General features: G+C 42.2%; 1 protein-coding gene across 4 annotated transcripts in view; it reads right to left on the bottom strand.

The window, feature by feature from the left end:
- Positions 1–1215: 1215 nt before the first annotated feature.
- Positions 1216–22967, bottom strand: part of pcnx1 (pecanex 1) — a 33913-nt gene continuing 12161 nt past the window's right edge. The window contains exons 7-36 of one of the 4 annotated variants that reach the window (XM_083998268.1): positions 22720–22849; positions 20530–20723; positions 18638–18731; positions 18151–18208; positions 17041–17273; positions 14454–14607; positions 14149–14181; positions 12952–13123; positions 11891–12001; positions 11598–11689; positions 10715–10824; positions 10190–10295; positions 9968–10060; positions 9720–9870; positions 9209–9350; positions 8216–8393; positions 7897–8005; positions 7501–7630; positions 7347–7405; positions 6941–7156; positions 6027–6280; positions 5705–5935; positions 5397–5497; positions 4960–5110; positions 4636–4866; positions 3869–4143; positions 3587–3765; positions 2571–3016; positions 1739–1879; positions 1216–1487 (exon numbers count right to left, since the gene is read on the bottom strand). In XM_083998268.1, coding sequence (XP_083854394.1) covers positions 1347–1487; positions 1739–1879; positions 2571–3016; positions 3587–3765; positions 3869–4143; positions 4636–4866; positions 4960–5110; positions 5397–5497; positions 5705–5935; positions 6027–6280; positions 6941–7156; positions 7347–7405; positions 7501–7630; positions 7897–8005; positions 8216–8393; positions 9209–9350; positions 9720–9870; positions 9968–10060; positions 10190–10295; positions 10715–10824; positions 11598–11689; positions 11891–12001; positions 12952–13123; positions 14149–14181; positions 14454–14607; positions 17041–17273; positions 18151–18208; positions 18638–18731; positions 20530–20723; positions 22720–22849 — 4715 coding nt within the window. In that variant the 3' untranslated portion in view covers positions 1216–1346. The remainder of the gene's footprint in view (positions 1488–1738; positions 1880–2570; positions 3017–3586; positions 3766–3868; positions 4144–4635; positions 4867–4959; positions 5111–5396; positions 5498–5704; positions 5936–6026; positions 6281–6940; positions 7157–7346; positions 7406–7500; positions 7631–7896; positions 8006–8215; positions 8394–9208; positions 9351–9719; positions 9871–9967; positions 10061–10189; positions 10296–10714; positions 10825–11597; positions 11690–11890; positions 12002–12951; positions 13124–14148; positions 14182–14453; positions 14608–17040; positions 17274–18150; positions 18209–18637; positions 18732–20529; positions 20724–22719; positions 22850–22967) is intronic. The other 3 variants (XM_083998269.1, XM_083998270.1, XM_083998271.1) reach the window with 3 other exon arrangements.

The raw sequence follows: 22967 nt of genomic DNA, 5'->3' as shown, positions 1-22967 counted from the left end.
CTTTTCTGTTTCTGTCATGCAGTCATGCAAAGTTGATTACTCAGCTTATATTTAACCAACTGTCAAGTCAAGCTCAGACACTGACTAACTCAACAGCAGCTTTTGAATTCATGAGTTTAGTTTGTTATGTATCAAGTGATTTGGATGGATTTGGAGGCATCAATACCATAACATATAAACAATCAGAAGAGGCGTGTTAAAGATGTCAGCAATAAATCAAACTTTTATTTCTCCATATAGAAAAGAATTAAGTTAAATAGTGAAACAGTCCATCAAAAATCTGGCATCTTGTTTTCAACCAATGGTCCTTAATACATTAACCTTTGTCCCAAAATGAAAAAAAAAAAAAAAAAAAGATGTAACAAAGTGTAAATACCATGTTCACAGTAATAAATATCGAAAACAAAATCTTTTTGTACATTTACATTATATATATATATATTTGTGTAAATATATATATATTATATATAGATATAATCATATACAGTAAAAAGTTATTTTCAAGTTTATCAAACATAAAATAGTAAAATAAAAATGGCTGAAAACAGAATGATGATTGCATTTTTTTTCATTCCCAAGGCATCGGTAACCATGGCCATTCAAAGTCTGTAATAAATAAAATGTGATATCATCTAAAGATTGTAGTGCATCACTGTAAATTAAACGACAAAAATCATAGTGCAAGTTTTTTTTTCTTTGCGCAAACTAATCTTGTAAATTTTCAAACTAATTGAAAAGGAATGACAACAATGAAACGGAGAAATTTGGATGAGCACAGCACCGTCACGTCTCTTGACTTCTGTCTGTTCCGCACCGCAACTTTCTCTGTCGTCTTGGCAGCGAAAAAAAAAGCTTTCACATGTATGAAACCATGGCAGATAATCAATACCAGGCTTATTTGGCAAATTATTTGAAGACAAACAAAATACACACACACGAAAAAAATCTCCAAACGCTCGTTACACTCAACTCTGTCAGGATCGCCAACGAAATAGTCAATGAAATGCATAGAAATTAATTACCAGTAGCAAGAACTAACTTAACTTAAGGGTTGTTTACTGTCATGCAGCATATCTGAGACGCAAAGCAAGGCAGATACTGTGGCTGTGTTTCGATGCAGTAAAGGATGCTGGATGAATGTAGGCTCTGCCTCTGCTTGCACTTTTCCCTGGCTTCCATTCCCCCTCAGTGATAAGGAAGGGGGGAGGGGGGAGGGCTCCCGTTTCCTGTTTGACTGCAGGCTCCTGAGTCCTGCTGAAAGCCAGGGACATCTGGCTTTGTCTTGTGTGTGTCTGTGTATGTGTACATGTGTGTGTTTGTGTGTGCAATGTGTGTGCTTGCTTGTCTCAAACCTCTGCACCCAACTCAATGATCCCAGTCTCAATAATGGGCACTAGCTTATCTTCCACCTGTACCAGCAGGATGGTCTTGTCGATATGGGAGCGATTGGCTGGGTCTCGGCTACAAGGCACCCACCGGTGAATCACCTGCAGGGGGCAACAGAGTCGGAGCTGTGTTAGAGGAAGCATCCAATCAAATTTATGAAGCGTTTATTACAGAGCAAGTAGGTCGCAGTGGGCGTTAAAGGCCAAAAAATAGGACACCAGTACAAACAAGGTAATCACAGCAATATCACAAAGAGGTCAGAGACTGTATAGTATGGGTTTGTGTGCATGTCAGGGTTAAATCCGTTCAACCAGATGATACTGATGTGTTAACAACTGTCATGAGTGCTTACATGTCCTTCCATGCCCTCTAAAGGGCTCCAGTCCCTCCAGCAGGTCCGTCCTGCCCTCAGTCTCAAGGTCTCGTCAGGCCACTGCAGCTCCTTCCTCTTCGATAAGTTGATGGTCTCCAGCACCTGACTCGCGTCCACAATCTGGATGATGAGATGGAACCACAACAGTGAAATGAACATCACAGCAGGACTGAGGAGAGTTCATCAAATAGACGACTACCATTTTCTTTACTTTAAAAGTTTTACTGAAAATCTGCTGCTACAGTGCTGGGAAAAAGTATTTGCCCTCTGATTACTTACTTTTTTGCATATTTGTCACACTTAAATGTTTAAGATCAAACAACTTTTAATATTAGACAAAGATAACCCAAGTAAATATAAAAATTTCCTTTTTTTTTAAGGGAAAAAAGCTATCCAAACCTACCTGGCACTATGTGAAAAAGTAATTGCCCTCCTTGTTAAATCATGAACTAACTGTGATAAACCTATTTTTTAAAAAGCTAAAATCAGTGTCACTGTTCACATCCTGGCCTGATCATTGCCAGAGCTGTTGAATCAAAAAATCACTTCAATAGAACTTGTCTGACAAAGTGAAGTAGAGAGAGATCTCAAAAACCAACACATCATGCTGCCATATGAAGAAATTCAAGAACAGATGAAAAAACAAAATCTATCAGTCAGTCAGGAAAGTGTTACAAAGCCATTTCTAAAGCTTTGGGACTCCAGTGAACCATTTAAGCGTGATAAATATGCAAAAAAAGTAAGAAATCAGGAAGTGAGAAAGTACTTTTTCATAGCGCTGTGCATGTTACTCTCACTTGCATTTACAAACCTGCACTCTGTACGAGATGTCGTCTCTGCGCACGGTGGAGACGGTGGGGTTGTGTTGCTGTGGGTGATGGTGGTGGTGGTGGTGGTGGTGGTGGTGATGCTGGCTGAGGGGATCTGTCATGGTGCTGCACAGGCTGTCGTTGCCCAGGAGGCCCACCAGCGTGTGGCGTTTACAGGGAGGGATGCTGTGGCTGGACAGGGAGGCGGAGGGGCCGGCGGGGTCGGAGGTGGAGCCCAGTCGCAGCTGCAGGGAGGTGGGGAGTGTGCGTAGAGACAGCTGGCTGGTGGAGGAACGTCTGCAGGGCTCCAAGCCCGTGGTGGAGGTGCGCAGGGAGGAGTGGCGGCTGCTGCTATAGCGGTAAGAGGATGACTGGCTGGCAACTGAGGCTCGGGCTGGAGAGTGGCGTACCAAACCTGACTGCACAGACTGGGAACTCTGACTGGTGCCTGAGCACAGTGAAGACAAGTCAGACAAAGACCATATGAAATTAGACTTGGGAGACTTGTGGGACTCAAACGTAAAAAGAAGAAGAGTACAAAGAGCTCAGTTTGTTGCAGCAGCAGCAGTGGAGGAGACATCATCGCTTTTCATCCCATGTATTGGCTTCCAAAACATTGGATCCTTTCATTTCTGTGTCTTTTCTCACCTACGTAACACTGTGAAAAATCCGGCATATCCTGTCTCAAAAAGATGCAGAAAAACTAGTTCATACATTTGTTAAGTCAAGGCTTATACTTCCTTATTATCAGGCTACCTCAACAAGTCTCTAGAGAATCTCCAGCTGCTCCAGAATGCTGCTGCACGTGTACTGATGAGCAATCTGAATTTTCCTCTATTTGCTTCTCTGCACTGGGCTCTGTGAAAATTCAGAATAGCATTTAAAATCCTGCTCAACAACTTCAAAGCCTTTAATGGTCAGACACCATCATATCTTAGAGGAGCTCATTGTTCCCCCCATCATCCTACTAGAGTGCAGTATTCCTGTTACGGTGGTTATTGGAGAGGGTAGTTCTTACCCAGAGGGTGTGGCTGGTACGAGTACGGGGGGACAGGTCCAGAGGTCCCACCCTGTGACACTGAGCTCTGCTGGGAGTCTCCACCCACCCCATTCCCACTGCCACAAGACAGACCCCCTGCATCTGAATCCTCAATGTTCCCTCCACTGTTACAGCCGGCACCACAGCCTTTTCGTAACCTAAAAAAAAGAAAAGAAAAATTAACAAAAGTTTATGAAAATGTCCTTTATATTTTTTTGTGAGCGCCACACTTTATTTCCTGAACTACACTACTCTACAAACCTGTGCCAGGTGCTGACGACAAAGTTGCGGATATTCCCAATACTGATGGGGCCTCCCAGGATGTGTCCGAGCTGGGGGTGCGAGTTGCAGTAGGAGGTGGTCAGTGGGGATACATAGATTGGATAACCGATGGGCTGGTCACAAGAAGAGTTGATCATGTTGCGAAGAGCCTGTTTGGCGTTCTGGATGCTGCCACGCTCCGGGTTTCTGTTTCTCAGGAACACCAGCTCCTGCTGCTGCCCCGCCCAAAGACCTCGGACACATTCTTTATTCACCTGCAGCACAGGAGGCAGGTGCTTGTCAAATACCAGTGAAAATCAAAGACTCAGACATTGTAGTTAAAGAGGAACTATGCAGGACTTTTATCTTAACTGTGCTACATTTTTGGTTTAATAAAAGACATGTAACTTGAAACGAGTGAGAATGGAGGCTCTCTGCCTTCCACCTGGTGTTTCTTGGCTGAAAAACAACTTTGCAAGGCTTGCAACTTTGCCACCCCGGTGTCCCAGCTCTCGTCTCTGCACACCACGACACAAACGCGTCTTGTAACCCGTAATTACTTTTTTATGACAGATATGACTACACAAATTACACGTCGTAACATTGTTTATGATATATAACGTTATGTACCCCGCTCTATTGATTGATTTCTCTCCGGCTTTGTTGTAAACAAATGCACATGGCCGAGAGGAGGGTTAGCAAAACAGAGGAAAAGCGACTGGAATTGCATAGTTCCCCTTTAAGTTAAAATCTTTTGTAGTTCCCACCTTGATGACACGGAAGCTGAGGTATCGTCGATTAAGCATAATGATTTTGTACTCGTTGGTGCCTTCATCGAGAACGTGGCGCAAGGCGAGGAGCGATTGTGCATTAGAGAGCACAGCGCTCCTCCAGGCTGGGTCGCCCTCATGAGCGATGACTAGGTTCTGCTGGTGGGCGGAGATGGCCTCGAAAAGAACCGCCGGCTCATCATACTCGTCAGGGGACGTGAAGTGGTCCTAAAAAAGATTGGACACAAAGCGTTTACTTTCAGATCAGGGCTAAAAGTAACGCCCTGTGGTGCCGACACCGCGACACCTGCAGAGTCTCACCTGGTGTAGTTTGAGAGACATTCGGATCCCAGGCACCACCACTTTCCTGAGCAGTTCCATGTCTGCGAAGATCCACTCATCTCGTACTGAAGAGATGCGGAAATCTCCCTTAAATAATGCATGAAGTCCATAAAGAAAAGACTCCAGATTGCTGTGATAGAAAAAAAAGGAAAATACATAAACATTATTCAAAGGGTAATTCAAAATGTTTATCCTTTTTTATATGAAATTATTTGTATTAGACCTTTCATCATTCTTTTGAAATTTTACATTAAAAACATGAATATCCCAGCAAGTCAAAGACCTGTTGCAGGCTGTTTTATGTCTTTTTTTTTCTGTTTTATGTCTTTTCTTGTTTGACCGACATAGAGCCTCTCTATAAACCTCGTAATACCTTTTAAAAGGCAAACTTATGACAAGACAGATTACTAAATAACCTGGACATATGATGTGCAGCTGTTCCCAGAGCTCTTCTCCCCAGCACACAGAGGCCGAAACAAAGCAGCACCAGAGCCGAGTCTTTCTCACTGTCCAGAGGCTAAAAAAACAAAACATCAAGAAAGATGTGTGAAATCCAGATCCCAGCGTAACAGTCCCCAGAACATGTCAGATACTTTTGTACATTTTTTTTTGACTCAGAAACATGTCATTCCAATAACAAATGCTACAAGAGCAGCATCAGTCTGGCAAGTAAAATGCATAATCTTCATAGTTTTATACTTATATAATATGAGTCATGTTTTACCTTGGCCCTTCGAGAGTTGCAGTACTGGATCCAGCCCAGGTAGACACCACAGAAACTGTCCCTGGAGATGCCTGCGAGCCGATGGTCATAGTCCTCGTCGATGTTGGGATTGAAGGTGGGATCCAGGTCGACGTAGTTCCTCTCACCACATGCCCGCAGGCCGTCTTTCATCGTCTCATTGGCCAGCCACTCTTCCAGTTTTGGGGAGGCGATCACATAGTAGATAATACCCTGAGACCAGAGAGGGATGAGGCATTTACATTTATAAAATTGTGCAAACGTGCTTTTCAAAAAGTCAGATCTGTCCAGTGCAACCACTGACCTTGACATAGTAGGTAGTGAGGATGCGTCGCAGATCGAACACCTGCAGCATGGAGGCAGCGCTGTTGTCAGTGATGCTGTAGCCCTCCAGTACGTACTTGGTGACCAGCACCTCCCAGGCCAGCCAGCGCTGTCCGAAGGCAGCATTAAAGGAGAGAATGTGAGGGAGGTGACCCGGCTCGCAGCAGCAGCAGCCCTCATCTTCCTCCACCCCCTCGGTGATGGCCTCCACTTCCCTCTGCTGGCAGTACGTTCCTGAGGAGCAGAAATCAACAGGCTCAGGACATAATACTACGTTTGTTTTCTGTAAACTGTGCCTTTATTGAAACCGGCAAACAGAGAGACGTGTGAAAGACACGAGTCAACTTGAATCCAATATATTTCATGCTGTCAAGACAGAAAAAAACTATAATAGATTTTGTTACAATAACATGAGTGTCTCTGGTTCTGTTAAAAGTTGCCACTGTGTCACTGGTTTGTTACAAAGCAGCACAATCGGCAAAACACAAAGTAAAGCTGATAAATAACACACACACAAACACACACATGTGTTACATAGAAAGATAGAGCACGAATAGCACTGGCGACTTTGGTGGAATGCTCATTTCTTAAATGCAAAATGCAAACGAACTGGTTAATAATTCTCAATTTTTAAATCCAGAACCAGGTCTAATACTTGGCAAACAGTTCTCAAAGGTTTGGAGAACAGAGGATTTATTGAACTTGGACAAATAAGATGACGATAACAAACCTCCTCCTCGCACCTTTTCTACTTCCTGTTTTTTTGTGTCAACATATCTTTGACTACGGCTCATTGGTTAATCAGTAACCTTGGGGGCTCTGGTGGAAATTAATCTTAACCGAATTTCCAGCCACCACATTCTTCCATATGCGTCAAATGTGTTCTCTTCTCACCTCTGAACTCCAGCCCTCGCAGCTGAAAGGTGACCAGGCCGTTGCCGATCTCTATGAGGTGCACCAGGGCGTTCAGGTAGTCGGAGGCCAGGATAAAACAATCCCCGGTGCTGAAGTTTCCCCAGCGTCCCAGGAGGAGGTCTCCACACAGGCTGTGCTGCAGGGAGCGAGTGAGGTGCTCATAGAAGATGGAGTTCAAATTGTTGTCATCAGAGCCTGAGGAAGGAAAGAGGAAAAGACAAAAGGATTGTATTACTGTTGTTGCTAACATTCAGACACTGACACCCCCTGGGATAAAAGTGAGGGTTGAAAGCTTTATCTGGTAAAAACAAACTTCTTCTTTGCAGAAGTTAGATGAGAACACTTTGATACAGATATTAAGAAAACTTGATTCTCATGTACTCACCTGGATTTCTGTCCAGCTGAGAGGCCAGCCGAGTGTTGGAGTGATCCACTCTCTTGGTACTGGGGGAAAAAAAGATAATAGCTGATTTCAGACACAGTCACAGAGACAGTTTTAGATCAGAAGATGAAATGCTATTTGAACCGTTTCCCCCTACTTGTAGTCTCTCTCCCAGAACTTGACGGGGCGAACGTAAGACGTGATGAAGATGGCACTGCCCAGGAAGGGGTTGAGGGGAGTGGAGAAGATAGCTGAGACTACAGCCTGGACAAACAGCATGGCAGAGTCTGGGCAGGCTCAAATTAAGGATCAGTTATCGATTCTCTGCTTTATATATTATAATATGAATGTATTACATTATACCTTCACTTTAGATACCATTTCAAACACTTAATAGCAGTCTAATCTAATCGGCAACATCAACACAAACACTTGTTATCAGCTTCACGGAGGTGGAATTTAAAACAGTGCTGTAGTTGTGCAGGTGTACTTATGAAGCTGGTGACTCGTTGTATGGTAAAAAGCGCAATAAAAGACAGCAGTGAAAGGATACGAGGCACAGCAAAGGGCTGAGCAAAGGCATGGAAAGCTGAGCCCCATGTGATCTGCCAGGGGGCGATGTAGGTGTAGACAAAGTGCAGTTTGTAGAACAGCTCCCACAACTGTAAAAAAACAAAGTCACAGAACATTATCGCCCTCTGACTGCATAACAAATGCACTGTTAGAATTTGCCCTGACCAGTATGAAAATAGCAGATATATACGAATTTTGTGCATTTTAATGAATACAATAATATTGAACTTTAAAAAAAATGCATTTGGCTCCTGAACAGAACAGTGCAAGGAGAACGACTCATTATCTATTCCACTCACCTTGCTGAAAACAATGGACATGAGGAAAAGGTCGAGCAGCAGCGTCTCAGAAAGGTGGCGGTAGTCGAAGGTGAAGAAGAGGACGGTGAAGAGGATGGTCACGTACTGGTAGGTGGGACTGCTGTAGGAGGAACGAAGCAGCTTCAGGCCGGCCACTGTGATCATCAGAGCTCCAACCCTGAAGGATATTTTCAGACGGGGACGGAGTCCATCAAAGACCAACATCAGTGTGTGGGAATATATCAAATATATATCAAATATTACAAGTGAGCAGAACAAAAAAGATATTATATAAAACTAGTCTTAACTATTTACATAGTTGAAGCCATATGTCAATTTATGGAAAAGCGAGACATTTGGGAAGATCAAAACCACTGTTACATCCTTAAGGTGAATATAACACAAGCCACTCATTAGCCAAGCATAAAAACAGCTAGCCCGACTCTGACCAAAAGTATCAGCAGCCTCCCAGACACTCCGAAGCTCACTAATTAACACGATATGTCTTGTTTGTTTAAAAAGAAAGTGTAGAAAAGAGACATTGTGGTTTTATGAGTGTTAGTTTCCAGGCAACAAGTGGAAACCCTGACTACCTCACACAGTGTATGACGAATGTTGTTCCTTAATCAAGTCTTTATGCTAAGCTAAGCTGGTTGGCTGTTGGTATTAACTTTATATTATATTAATCACACCGACATGAGCCTGATACCATTTTTCATGCAGCTCTTTACCAGAGAGCAGATGAGTGTATTTCCCACAGTCTCAAATGATTTCTTGAAATGTTTTAAAGACTCATCAGCTCCTTTTATTTGTACAAAATAATTTAAATGATGCGCTTCACAGTTTCTGGGTGATCAATTAAATAACAAATCAGGAAGAAATGTTGTTCATTCATGAGCATGACCAGTCTCTTTAGATTATATTAAGTTAAATATTTAGAGAAAATACAAAGGAAAAATTAGAGATGAGCAAAAAAACAGGAGGAAGTCTCACTCTGTATCGAGCCTCTTCGGGCTGGCGAGCTCTCTGGCGCTGCCGCTCAGCTCATTAAGGATGACGAGAGGATAGAGGACGTTCTTTTCCACAAACAGCAGCCACACATGAAGCTTCTCAAACCACATCACATGAGCTGCATCTGACAAGACAGACAGGTGAAGTAACGAGAAACGCACTCATTATTCCGCGTCCAGTCAAAATCGCTACAACGGCGCAGTGAAGCGGCACAAACCGAGACAAGAGCAATAAAAAAATAAAAAGACAGACATTGAAAAACATTTCAATCTGCATTTGTTTTGTTCAATATGATGACTTAAACAACACCAAAAGAACTGTTCCAATTTTCATTTGCAAGTCTAAACACTCAAGTTATGCATTATACATGTGTTTCCTAATGCAGCACAGCCGCTGTGGCTGAGCACACAAAGACAAAAACACATTAAGGAATAGCTTTTAGATTTCTTAGACTAAGCAGTGGGACTAAGAGCCAAGTTTCTGATGTACTTACCTCTCACTTCAAACTGGTAGTACTCCTTGGTTTTGAGCAGAGGGTGAGAGAAACAGTACCAGGGCAGCTGCTTGCGGACTTGAGGCAGCAGGTAGTGGGTGAGCAGCCCCACTGTCCCCAACAGAGCATACAGGACGTAACTGAGGAACGGCTGAGGGGCCCAAAGACACAGGAAATTATTGCTTACACTGTACGCTGAGGAGGTTTCTAATATGCATACAACAAGAAAAGGTGCATTTCCCATATACCTGCAGTGCGATGAAGACTGTGCTGACATGGATGGCAAAGTAAAGGACAGCGATGACCACGCAGACGATCAGGTCAGACTGCAGACGCTCATTCTATAAAAGGAAACACTGGGTATGAGATCAGCGCAGTAATTGTGCATCTGATAATCTTAAGTGACCATTGTCGTTCCAGTAATTATCCGGGCCAGGCTTTAATTAGATAAAGAAGGAAGGTCAACTCACAACTGAGGCCCTGAGCTTGTCAGGTAGAGGGTCCTGTACTTCTGATAAAGGGTCCTCTGGGTTTTTGTCTTTTAAATTGGGCAAAATCTTGGATTGTATCAGTGAACTGTAAAGCAAGAAGCAAGAAAGAAAAAAAAAAGTTGGCTGGTTCACATACCATGAATCTCCTGCGGGTGATTTATCTCAGAGGGAATGTACAACCACTCGCTCTTAACACTACAACCATTGTGTGAAATAGTTTCAAAGCTATTTGAAGGAAAGAAAGAAAGAAAATCTTTATCTGAGGTAATCCACGGCATATGTACAAGTAGCAAAGTCACAGATTATTCTTTAATAAGGATTTCTCTCTGGCAGACATGGCTTTAAGCAGTTAATGGAAAATATTTGAGCGCCAGATGGGCAGGTTTAACACATGTGACCTGCTTAGGCAAGTATGTGAAACTCTTAACTTTAAAAATGTATTTCTCTCAGACACCACGGCTCAGAAACTACAGAATCTTATCAGACTGAGGTCTGTGAACTTACATGAGGACAGAAGGGTCGCTGCTCTGCCGGCTCAGGTGGTAGGACACTGCCACCAAGAGGCCGCAGAACACAGAAAATAACACAGGGATGTGATGAGGTTCCCACGTTTCCTGAAATGCAAAACGATATTTTATTAGATCTTATCTTTTGTTGTTTGTTTTTACCTTTCACTTTTACACCAACTGCAACAACAACAGGAGAAAAAGTCTTTAAGAGCAATGTCAATATACTATGACTTAATTTCCTGAAAACAGACGATAACATTTGGCAAAGACACACACAACTGAAATATCTAGCGCCACCAGGTTGCAATTGTTGGTTTTAAGTGTGATACCATGCTATCGTCTGAAACTAAGATAGTGAACATAGTAAATTAAACCTACTAAACAGCTGAAAGCACCTTCTCATACTCTGCCATGTTTACATTTTTGGGGAAAAGGTGGGTTCTAAATTTTCATAGTGTTTGCATCCAGAGTTCAGAAATGTACATTCAAGCTGATTTTGCTGCTGAGCAGATACTGCAGGGTTTAGATGATAAACAGCAGGGCAATATGGTGCTAATACTCAAAAGAACAAAGTGCACTAAAAGAAAAGAAAACATCTCAGTCTCCGCCAAGAATATATTTTGGCAACAGGTTTCTTCTCCATCATTTTAGCAGCTATACTGATGCACATTTCTCACTGTCTTTGAGCGATTTAATTTTTAATGTGGCTAATGCTGAGGTCATCTTTCAAACCTAAGAGGTGGTTAAAGTCAAGAGCTGTTTACCCGTTGTACAGGACATAGTTCCACAGAGCTGTATTTCTGTCATCAGAGCACTTTTTGATTTCAGCAAGATGATATCTAGATTTGATTTGGAGGCGTAGTTGGCTTTGCTCTCACCTTCAGAGCTCCGTAGCAGAAGCCATACAGCAGAGAGACGGTGACAATGCTGCGCAGGGTGCTGTACAGCGCTGACAGAAGGCTTGTGGAGGCTGCAGAGAGCACAGAGAGGATGTCAGCAACAAGACCACTCAACCTGACAGGCACTGGGCCAGGCAGAATGCAAATCAGCACTCTGGCCTCTTATGAAACCCTCCATATCATAATATATAAGGCCTAAACAGTGTGTATGAGTGTCTGTAGAGGTCAGAGTCACCCCTGCAGTGAAGTGATGTATCTTAAAAGTCACTCACCATTGCCCCCAAACACATGGATGTCCAGCTGTTCGAAGAGGTACATGACGAATGTGTTGACTTGTGGCAGCAGCCCCACGAAGAAGATGATGGGAAAACACAGAGTGAAGACTGCAGGGAGACACACACACACACAATGATGATACACACTGGTAAGTTTATATACATTTTTATCTTTAATCTGATTTTTTTTTTTTACATTTTTCCTGGCATCAGGTTTAGATCATCCAGATGACATGGTGTTCATTGTTCTGCAGCTTTGACTGTGAGCCACAGATATTATTGCCTCATATTGGTGCACAGTGGCATGTCGCCAGGGGCAACTGAAGCAATTATTGTTGATTGTTGTTTGATGAAAGCCAGTGTTAATATTCTCTGGACAAATAAACATTGTTTTTTTTCCTTGGAGATGGATCGTGGTTCACATACTAGTTTCCAGCCATTTCATTTAATGAAGGTGTAAACAAAACTCAATTTGTCTCTTGTGTTGAGACAGTGTGATGGTAAATTTTCTCATGTGACATCTCAGAGCAGATTCCTACTTTTTGTTGATAGCTAACATATCTCCAGCCCAATCATGGCCGTAACAGGATATTTGTTAATATAGACGTATAGTTTTGTTTCTAACAACTTTAAATTACAACATTTTTATCATTCTCTGGATTGTGCATTTGTGTCAGGACTCCCAAACCTTGCAACAGCTGATGTGTTGATACCTAAATACTCTGTTGTATTAGCGCTTTACAAGACCATAAAAACAAGCACACAGACCGTTAGAGTGAAGGTTGTATTAATATGAGTGAAAACACAATGAGGAAAAAGTAAAGATGTGCCTCATTTTTCAAAAAAGATCAAATGTCCTTTAAATTTCTGCAGCAAGTGATTTTTACAGTTACAGTTTTGTTATTTTATTGGTTTCGCAAGTTTTTTTCCTGTTCTGTTATGACGCATTTTGGAACTCTGTTTTGAATAGTGCTATAAATATAAAGAAGGTCGTTGTCATAATAATGAAAAATAATAAAGACGACTGCTTATAATACAGTACATGGCTGCTGCCTTACCTATGACGAGGTCCCTGGCAGAGGCCAGTACCAGGGAGCTGGTGAGTGCGACTCCGTAAAGGGTGAAGCGGGACGAAGTGGTCCTCAGACTGCCGTAGTGGAGCAACCAAATGAGGCCACAGCACAGGCAGAAGTAGACAGGCCGGCTGTATGCTATGATACGATTATGGCCCTGCAGGGACAAAGGTATGATGATATAAATGGTTCATTGTGGTCCAGTGCAGCTCAGTATTCAGAGCACAAACGTAGTATATTAAAATAAGAGGAAAACGGGGAGAACTGTAAACAGCATTTCTTCAAGTACCTTCAGATTTGGAGCATGTGACACCCCCACTAAGCCAGAACCATGTGTGTCCTCAATGTTGATAAAACCATACAACAAACTGTACTTAGACAGCATTTCAATTTAATAAAAATTACCCCTCTAAAAAGACATTGCCCCTTTAGATATTCAGTAGTATCAGTGCCACAGGGGCCCTGGGGACAGTGACACAGGTATAACCAGAAATAGCATCAAGTGTAAGGTTTCACAAGAGAGGGAGAATACAAAAGTCTGCTGGGAGAAGGTTTCAGTCCATGAGGCAAAGAGCTGCCCTGCTTTTTCACCGAAGGAAGAACTGACAGTTTACGCACCAACAATCAGGATAAATACACTGGGATTTCTCCAAATGTGTCAACAATGTAGTGGAAGAGGAAGAGGAAGGGGAGGGGGGAGGGGGAGGAGACCTCGGGGTGAGATGAGGTGAAGGGAAAGAAGACGACATAAGGGGGGGAGAGGTGGAAGGAGAGGGAGACAGACCTGAAGGGAGATACAAACAAAGAGCAAGAGAGCGAACTGTGGTCTAAACTCTGGCCAGCTATTTAAAGCTTGTGTCTGCAGCTGAGCAGGAGCTGCATTAATAAAAGACGCTGTTTGAGAGCAGGCTACTGGCGCAAGGGAGAAAGAAGGAACACACCGACTCACAGGGGGAAAAGCAAAATCATTTCAAGAACCACAATAGGGAATAAAAGAAATACAAAATAATAACTAAAGGCTGAATTAGAGATTAAATTAAATTAATTTGTCTACCTGCACTAACATTCAACTGAATTTGGTTTTATTTTATTATTATCTTGCACTTCCTCCACTATAGGCTGTTCACTGGGTGGGCCATCTATGAATGTTATGTAATCAGCAAGAGAATAGGCTTTACTTACATGTCGAGGGGAAGAGGAGTCTGGTTGGACACTCTGTCAGTAAAAGAAAGCACACGTGAATTAGATATAATGTTGACTATTTTCTTGATTTACCATCATCAAATCTTTAATATTACTATTGCAAACATTTAAAATGGTGCAAAGCAAAAATCACTTCTGAGTATCAAGACTTCCCTTACAGGCATACCAGACTTTGATAAACTGCTATCATGTGTTTCAGCACATCTCTTCTTTGTAACAATGGTTCTCTGTTTCACTTCTTAACAAGGTTGTGCCGTTAACTCAAAGTAACTCAAAATATTCACCTTTAGTAAAGAATACTGGCAACTTGCAATGACGAGGCAGAACAGAAAGACCCAGATGTCAGTGAAGAAGCCGTGGACCAGCAGCACTGAACCCAGGAAGGCCACCAGGACAGCGAGCACCACGGCCAGCACGTTCTCTAAGACCTCGCGGTTCCTGTAACAACAGCAGGGAAGAGTCAGCTCCACCATACGGCTCAGTTTCCCTATCGATTACTATCAGGTTAGGATTGAACGTAACATCCAAAATATATATAATCTGGATTTCACAGACTCCTTCAATAATACCAGCAGTATCCTGTATTATCAAGCATCAAGCATCATCCCCTCAGATCCTCTGACAAATCTATACTTTCCATCCCACATACAAAGTTAAAAGCCATTAATATCTTCAAAACACGGCTAAAAACCCATCTCTTTTCCATCATCCTCTGATTTTTATTTTATTTTACCCACTGTTTTAAATGTTCTTTCTCTCTGTCCTTTTCCCTCTTTTTATATTCTTTTGTTGTTGTTCTTTGTAAAGCACTTTGGTCTACATTTGTTGTTATTAAATGTGCTCTATAAATAAAGCTGACTTGACTTGACATGTGGTTGTTGTGATTATGTTGGTTTAAAATGGATATTAAATGTAAAATATAATTGACAGTGTATCTATGTGCACAGACATAGGGTTTCAGGTACTCTGTGTATCTGACTCTTTACTGAATCTGTTGTGTCATGGATGTATGAGGAGCTGCAGCTCTGTGTGCCTGCCTGTTTGAACTGCATTCACATAAAATCCGGCATTGCGGTACCTTCCCGCAGGGTTGTGTGGAGGTGTGCAGAGGTGTAACTGCTGTGAAACAATCACAAAATAATGTTTTATTTCTCTGATTCACTGCTGTGTTCTCACCAACAGTGCTGCCCCTCCTCACTCTCTCTCTCTCTCCGTCGCCGAGCAAGGGAGGAGGGGCCATGTTTGAATGGTTTGTTTACAAACAGCTACCGAAAATGTCTGCAGTACATGCCTTTAAAAACTGGATTTGTGTCAATAAAAAGAGAAGGATGTTAGAAGCATAAACTGATCCAGAGTCTGGGAACAACAGTGAAAAATGCTCAGTCATTCTTGGATTTTAGCAGGAAGCATGTAGTGATTGGTCGGTGTGTTTGAGGAGTTGGGAGGCAGAATAAGAGCCGGAAGTCTGAGGTATACACTGGCACCAACCAATGCAAAAGAATCTTAAAATCAATTCTCTGTTTCTCTGGTTGATATGGTCTTTCTCCTTGGTGCCAGTGAGGAGCCTTGCAGCTGCATTCTGAATGAGCTGCAGGCGAGACAAGGCAAACTGAGTGACTGACTCCCACATAAAAGACAATTACAGTAATCAAGTCTGGAAGGGATAAAAGCTGGGTTTCCAAAACCGTTATTAAGAAGAATGATTTTAATTTTGCAATAGAAGTAAAAACAGAGTTCAACTGCTTTAACAGAGAGAGAATCTGTGCACTACGTCGCATCATATATCTCTTGTAGCAGTATTCAGTGTAGCTACAGTCATGAACTCCTCTAAAAAAGAGGAGATAATACCCCCTAAAACATAATTCATAATAAAAACAATTAGACTGGGCCTAGAATAGAGCCTTGTGGTATTCCACAGGAGATTAGTGCTGACAAAGACTCACTTCATTTTAGGCAAACCCCTGCAAAGTATTACCTATTATCTTAGTATAGTATAAGAAGTAGAAATGCTGTGCTTCTAAGTTTCAAATGCACACAGGTGATCTGAAACCTAGGCAGAGGAAAGACAGGTAATTGTAAGAATGATCGATGTTAAATCTCCCCAAAAATGTTTTTAAAGCTCAGACAGAAGTGGACAAAAAAGCCCACTGGTCCACCTTTGCACTAAATAGCCTACAGGGAAATGTGAACATTTATGGAGCATATGCCTGTACAGCTTTTGTGGGTTTTAAGTGTGATTTGTTAACCTTTGAGGAATTTGTTGCTATAGTTGTATGTTCTCATCTCATAGCTCTGTTCTATTGCTGTTTATCAGTCTGTTACTGTGCTGTAGCTGTTTTGGCCGGTCCCTGATTTCACTGGGACTGACCTGATTAAATGAATGGTTAATGCAGCGCTGGGAAGAATTTTAATCAGTAGATACACCTGTGTTATTATATTAGTCTAAAATAAACTCGGGAGAGAAAATCGTGTCTCATCTAAGGCTTGCAGAATCAGTGACATCTTTTAAATCACTTTTCAACATGCATCTTTAGCACTTTAACTAATACTGGCATGCAATTTTATTTACCACTGTTTTCATGTTTTTTATGCTTTCGTTAGGTATTTTATTCCATTTCATCTTTGTTGCATTTATAATTGTCTAATTTAGATTGTCACAGCCTCTACCATGTGAGGTACCTTGGAACAGTTTATCATTATAATGATATTTTCATTAATGACCAAAAAAGACTGGATACAGAAATTTGGTGATTATGTGAAAAGAAAAATGTGGGTGTTCTGTAAAAATTTGATGAAACATGATGACAATGATGATAATTATGACGCCACTGATGATGATGGTGATGATGATGGCTAGCTGAGCAGTCTTACCTGTCAAACAGTGCCAGCAGTGTGAGCCGGTCAAAATGCAGACCGACCCACAGGTAAGGGAGAAGCCACAAGCGGTAGTACTGCCTGGCTTTGCCGGTGGCAGAGGTGGCTACGGGGTCCTCTTGGGCCAGTGGTGCATCCTGGAGCTCTGGGCTCAGATCTCCATCCTGCTGCTCCAGCAGCTCTGGGTCCATTGTCAACAGACGGTTCAGACGGATCTGAGGGAGAGAGATCTGTCTCATGGTCAGTCAAACTCATTCATATTGCACCGTGGACAGGTCACTTGAACAAACATAATAGATAGAGATAATAATAAAAAAAAGAGAAACAAGATTTGCTTTTAGCTGTTACACAGAGTAAAGCCTGGACCATAACCACCTCACCCACTCTCAGCCATCTGGATTGTCATGGCAAAAATGGTTAAAATGCCCTAACTATATCAAAAACATCTTTTTATCTTATATAAAACCATTTTATCAGATAAGTACATAGATTCCAGACGATAAAATGTTTCAAAATCCAATAATTCTTTAAATTTAGTTCATGAGTAAATTGGTAGCCACTGGAGGGCTTGTAAAATTGGTGTAATATGATTTGTTTTTGGTCTGAAGTATCAAGAAAGGAGACAGAAGGAACAGCTGACACAACCAGACAACTGTTCAAACCAACAAGCGTGAATGCCAAAAATAATATAATTTTACAGAAATATGCAAAACAGACCCACAGAATTGAAGAGACATTGTTTTTCTTTGTCTCTGTATGTCCCTTGTTTCTGTCTGTCAGTCCAAGTGCAAATGTGTCAGTGTTTATATGTGTGTGAGGAAAATGGCTTCACTTCCAGAGAAAGACAGCCATCTCTGTGGGGGATCCTCCACTGACATAATGCATCCCATAGCCCCTTACCCTAACCTTCAATGCCTTACTTCACCCCTAAGCTAAACCTAGTTCTAACTCTAACACCTAAACTAGGTCTAAATCCTGATACTGCCCTCTATCCTTAGGGGGTCTTAATGGTCCCACACGGACACCACAAGTATAGTAAAACAAGCTCTCTCTCTCACACATGCATGCACACACACATCAACAGAGGCTCACTGGTTGGGCACTCACCAGGTCATGAGGATAGAAGCGAACTGAGGTAGAACTGGAGAGGTGGGAGTCGGTGTCCCTGCAGGGCATTAGACAAAATGAGAACACTGATGAGAGAAAAGCATCTGCTGCTTTTACTGTATTAAATCATGATTCATTTCCTGGTGACCTCAAACTAAATAGCTACTGGGCTCTATTTGTTGCTTTTGTACTGTAAAGGTCTGTAATATAGCCATGTCTCTGAGCCATGTTAACACACACACACCAATGAAGCCAGTGGAGAACTGACTGTGAAAAGAGTTGTGATAACAAACGCCAGATAATAGACAATCAAGGAAGATTTAGCGTGCCTTCAAATTAATTAAAGTCTCAATCAATTTTGTTGATTGAGCACATTTAAAAACAACCAATGTTGACAAAGCATCATGGTCTCAAAATCCTTAAATCCTTTGACACACATCCTGTGTCAGTGTAAAGTTGGAGTAGCTAAACACAAAATCTTACTTACCATACGTTATTGGAGGCTCGTCTGGTTGCAGGTTCAAAATTGACCAGCGACATGTCACATCCTCCAGCCTCATATAAGGAGGGAGTGAGCTTTCCTGGAGAAAAAAAACATGAAAGAGAGAGGCAGAGTCAGTCCACTGAAATCACAAATAACACTTGAATTTATCTGTGGAAATAATTTCATTAAACTACATGTTTATACACCCAGAGAATTTGGCAATGTTACTGTGTTCACCTGAGCTAATGGGATTATTGAGTGAACGCCCCCCCACCCACAAGAGGCTACGAGCAAGTCAGTCATATTTTTGTTTCTCACTGTATTTCTGTTGGTTCTGTGCAGATTTATTCCACTTAATCCTCTGATGAGGTAGGAAAGCCAGATATACATGTAGTAGCCACAGGGCTCAACAACTTAAGTAAGACAAAAAAAAAGCAGGCTAGAAAGACTTGCATCAAGTGTCCACAAATCCTACACACAGTATCTCACAGATTGTGAAATGTGCCTAGTAGAAAAGAACTTCTCATTTTGACTCCTCGTATCATCTTTTCAAACAAATACTGTGTATCAATAGATTTCTAAAAGCCCTAAAACTCTCTGCTACTCCTGACAGTCAAGGAGCACAACAAGAAGTTGCTATAGTAACACCATTTGTGCTCGGGTCGGGTTGATGTAATCTTGATTACCAATTAAACTCTTAATGTTGTTTGTGTAGTATAGTACAGTTATGAAATCATGCTGGGAAAAATCTGAAAAAGATGGACAAACCCTAACTGACCGACTGTTGCTAGATGTATAAATAAACCAAGAGGAAATAAATTGCACAGCCAACTATGACCCAAAAATACTGTCCAGTCTGATGTAACAAATATGGCACGAAGAAAAGGACAGAGAATGTATCCAAGGGTCTGTCTCAAATATGCCTTTTGGTACGTTTTCCTCTTGTTTGTCAGTTCTAAAAATGAAAGTTTGTTCCCTTATTTCTGTTGCTAGGGAGGTTTGTGTAACAAAAATAGACTTTCTGGAATTAGTGAGCGCATTTCTATTTATTTAAGGATATTTGATAAGGCATGACACATTGTGTAATGCATTTCCTATGAGAAAATCTTCAGGAAACTACATAAGAAAAACATTTTCTTCAGATGCTTCATGCAATTGAGCATAGGTGTCTCCCTTCATCACAGACACCACTAAACCATACACAGACAGACGAGACTCATTTACACTCTGAGAACGCAATCATAGTCACACACACACACACACACACACACACTGCTCTCAATCTGCTCCAGGTCAAATTATGAGTAGGAGTAGTAATCCATTTAGCACTGGTTCAGAGGAAGGACGTCACACGGGTCTTACAAAACCTCATTTTTTTTCACAATCATGTTCATTGACGACCTAGAGATATCAGCTGAACATGTTTATGTATATATGCATCAACAGCAATCAGTTAGACTGGTGTCCGCACTGGGCGTAGGAATACCGTGACCAAAGGGTAACATCCCCATCCAAGTGAGGTCAAGTATTGGCTACAGAGACAATATCGCAGACAGAGATAAATGGAGCATGGATAATTGCGCTTGGCTTTAACTGATTGCGACAGTCCTCCGACCGTGGATAATGGAGCTCTGCTTTGACTGACTGCAACATTCAGCAGTCATATATGTGACCAGCTCTCTTCACCCTACTCCCAACCATCACAGCCACTGAAACAACTTTAGAAACAGAGCTTAGAAAAACCAGAACAACAACGACCAAGACAAGAGTCATGTGATAAAGACATTCAAATATGCCATATGGATCCACCTGCCACCAAAAACTACTAGTCCACAACTCCTCCATTAGAAACTCCCCCTGTCTTAACATCTCAGCTCTCTTGGTGCGCTCCCTACCGAAGTCGTCCTGCAAGCTGGTAGCGCCAACAGTTGAGGCCTTGTCCTGAGAACCCTCCAGGTGTGTGCTTCCATTCCTGGCCAGCAGGGAGGTGCTTGCGCTCAGCACTGTCACCTGGGACGGGGTTCTGGATGGCTGACTTTTCACCTGGGAAGTAGAAGGCTGGGAGGCCTGGCTGAGAGCCTCCTGAAGACTGTTGGGGGAGAGGGGAGAAGGGGAGGAAATGAGAAGTGGTGGAGGCCAGGGGGCAGGGGTCGGGGGGTGGGGGTGGGGTGGGCACTGCTTATATATATATTATATATACACACAACATCATCACAGAGGAGGGGAGATGAGACAGGCAATTTCACAGTAGAGGGACTTCAGGTGAAATCATGCACACGCTGGTTGCTATAGTGGTGGTCCCCGGCCCAGCAGCAAAAATGGCTGTGAGGTGATGCTGACTTCAGTCTCTTAATATTAGTTCTTAAACTTTCTGTGTGATTTTGCACAAATAAATTTGTAATCGTGGCCCTTTCACTTGATTTGTGTGCGTCATGATTTCTGTTTCTATTTATCACCACGTTGCTAAGAGCTCAAATAAACTGAACGTTTTTAGTCTCTCTGTAGTAGGACAGACTAAAACCTCCTTAACATGTGATAACCATTTTTATCAATTTAGTTTCTTTCTGATGTCCTGCATCAAAGCATCACTTTTAAGCTTCAGAGAGACCTCCATGATAGCAACCAGACATGGATGAGATTTGTGACACCGAGTCTAAAGCCTGCATGTGTAATGTTTAAGGAAATGCTTTGGAAAGCGATAAAGCAAATATAAAAGCTTTGCAAAAGTGACTCAGCTCCACAAGTTTATCATTGAAACGTGTTCAAAATAAAATCTAGCCAGAGTGTATATCCCTTCACTGACCTCGCTGATGCTGAGGATGGCGCAGGCAGTAATTACACAAATCCATTCCTCTTTGTAAATATTGTATGAAGTTTGTTGTAAGTAGTCATAACACTGAAAACCTACGTGACAAAGCATGGAGTGTCCGGTTCTTCACCACTAAGAAGGTCAAAAAAAAGTAGAAGAAGTGAAGGAAGAGGATGGGGATGTCGGTGGAACAGGGAACGATTTTGCATTTTGCAAGTTTATTGACCCCTGGCAGGCTGCACGGTTGTTTTCCTTGCTAAACATTTTTCAGGGCTCAGCATTTAGAAATGTGACCTTGTGAGACACATGCAGGAAAACGCAGAGCCTTGACTAGAGGCGATTGGCTAATGGTGCTTGTGAAACAGAAGTGAAGGAGTTACATGACAGAGACCTGAGAGGAAACAGATGAACATCCACAGCACAAGACCGGGGGAACTTCAACAGCAAGATTTATCTTTTCAATTAATGTTAAGCGGTTAGATTTTGGAGATAAAACTCTCAGGGATTTTAGCTTTTTCACCTAAATTCACAGGGAGAGATTCAAGAGAGCTGTTGCCTGTAACCTTCAAGTTATAGCATGGCCTCTCTAGGGGTGACAGTTCATCTCATGTCGTCTTGGACTAAAAATATTTAAACTCTGTTCCCAAGGGACTTTGGTTTCCAAAGTTATAGTTAAAATAAAATGAGTAAAACAGGAGAGAGAGAAAAAAAACAATAGTGGCAATCTATAGCTTTCTTGTGAGTTACAGTGTTGAACTGGGCTCTACTGAAGTGCAGCTAGAGAAGTCACAGTTAAAATAAGAAATAAAATCATGTGGGATTACGATTGTGGGCCTAAACCTTTGATTTTTTAAAAGATCAATATCATCTTGTCTCACTCCTTAGTAACGTTGCTCAAAAGGGCAAAGTAATGTGATACAGGGGAGATGTCAACGAATCACCCACAGTTCTGAGAGGAGACAGCGTGTCAGCCAAGTAGATTACTCAGACCTTGTGCTTTTGAGTTTTGTAAGGACTCCGTTCTTTGATCCATGCCCAAAACGTGGAATTTAAAAGATTAGAAGGTATGATAACAGGATGAAAAAAAGTGAGGTCTGGAGAAGAGGAGGACCAAAGACATCACATGCAGAGTGGAGACAGCCATCCAGGGATAGATGTCTTGCTTGATGTCATGCACAGTGGAAGACGCTGATGTGGGGGCAGGAGACAGTGCCACCTGGTAGCATGCTCATACCAGGCAACACAGAAATGACTCCCTGCTCCATGCACGGCGTACCTGAGAGGAGATCCAATGAGAGAGGTGGGTGGGGTGGGGTTACTCCCTGCGTTGTGTCGTCGCCGTACTGCCTGCCGACGAAACGTGCTACGCTCGCGCCGAAATATGACCGTCTCCTCGCTCCCTGGGGCTGTTATGGTGAGAGACATCATTGGCCAGTCAGAGTGGATGGTTCCTTTTTAAAGAGCTTTATGTGGACACTACAAGGACGTGATATTTCCATACATGATGGTGGCCTCAGGCTTTAA

This window comes from Trachurus trachurus (assembly GCF_905171665.1).
Source record: "Trachurus trachurus genome assembly, chromosome: 22".
NCBI classification, from domain to species: domain Eukaryota; kingdom Metazoa; phylum Chordata; class Actinopteri; order Carangiformes; family Carangidae; genus Trachurus; species Trachurus trachurus.
The sequence above is the reverse complement of the archived record's forward strand: the minus strand, read 5'-3'. Positions and strand labels throughout refer to the sequence as shown.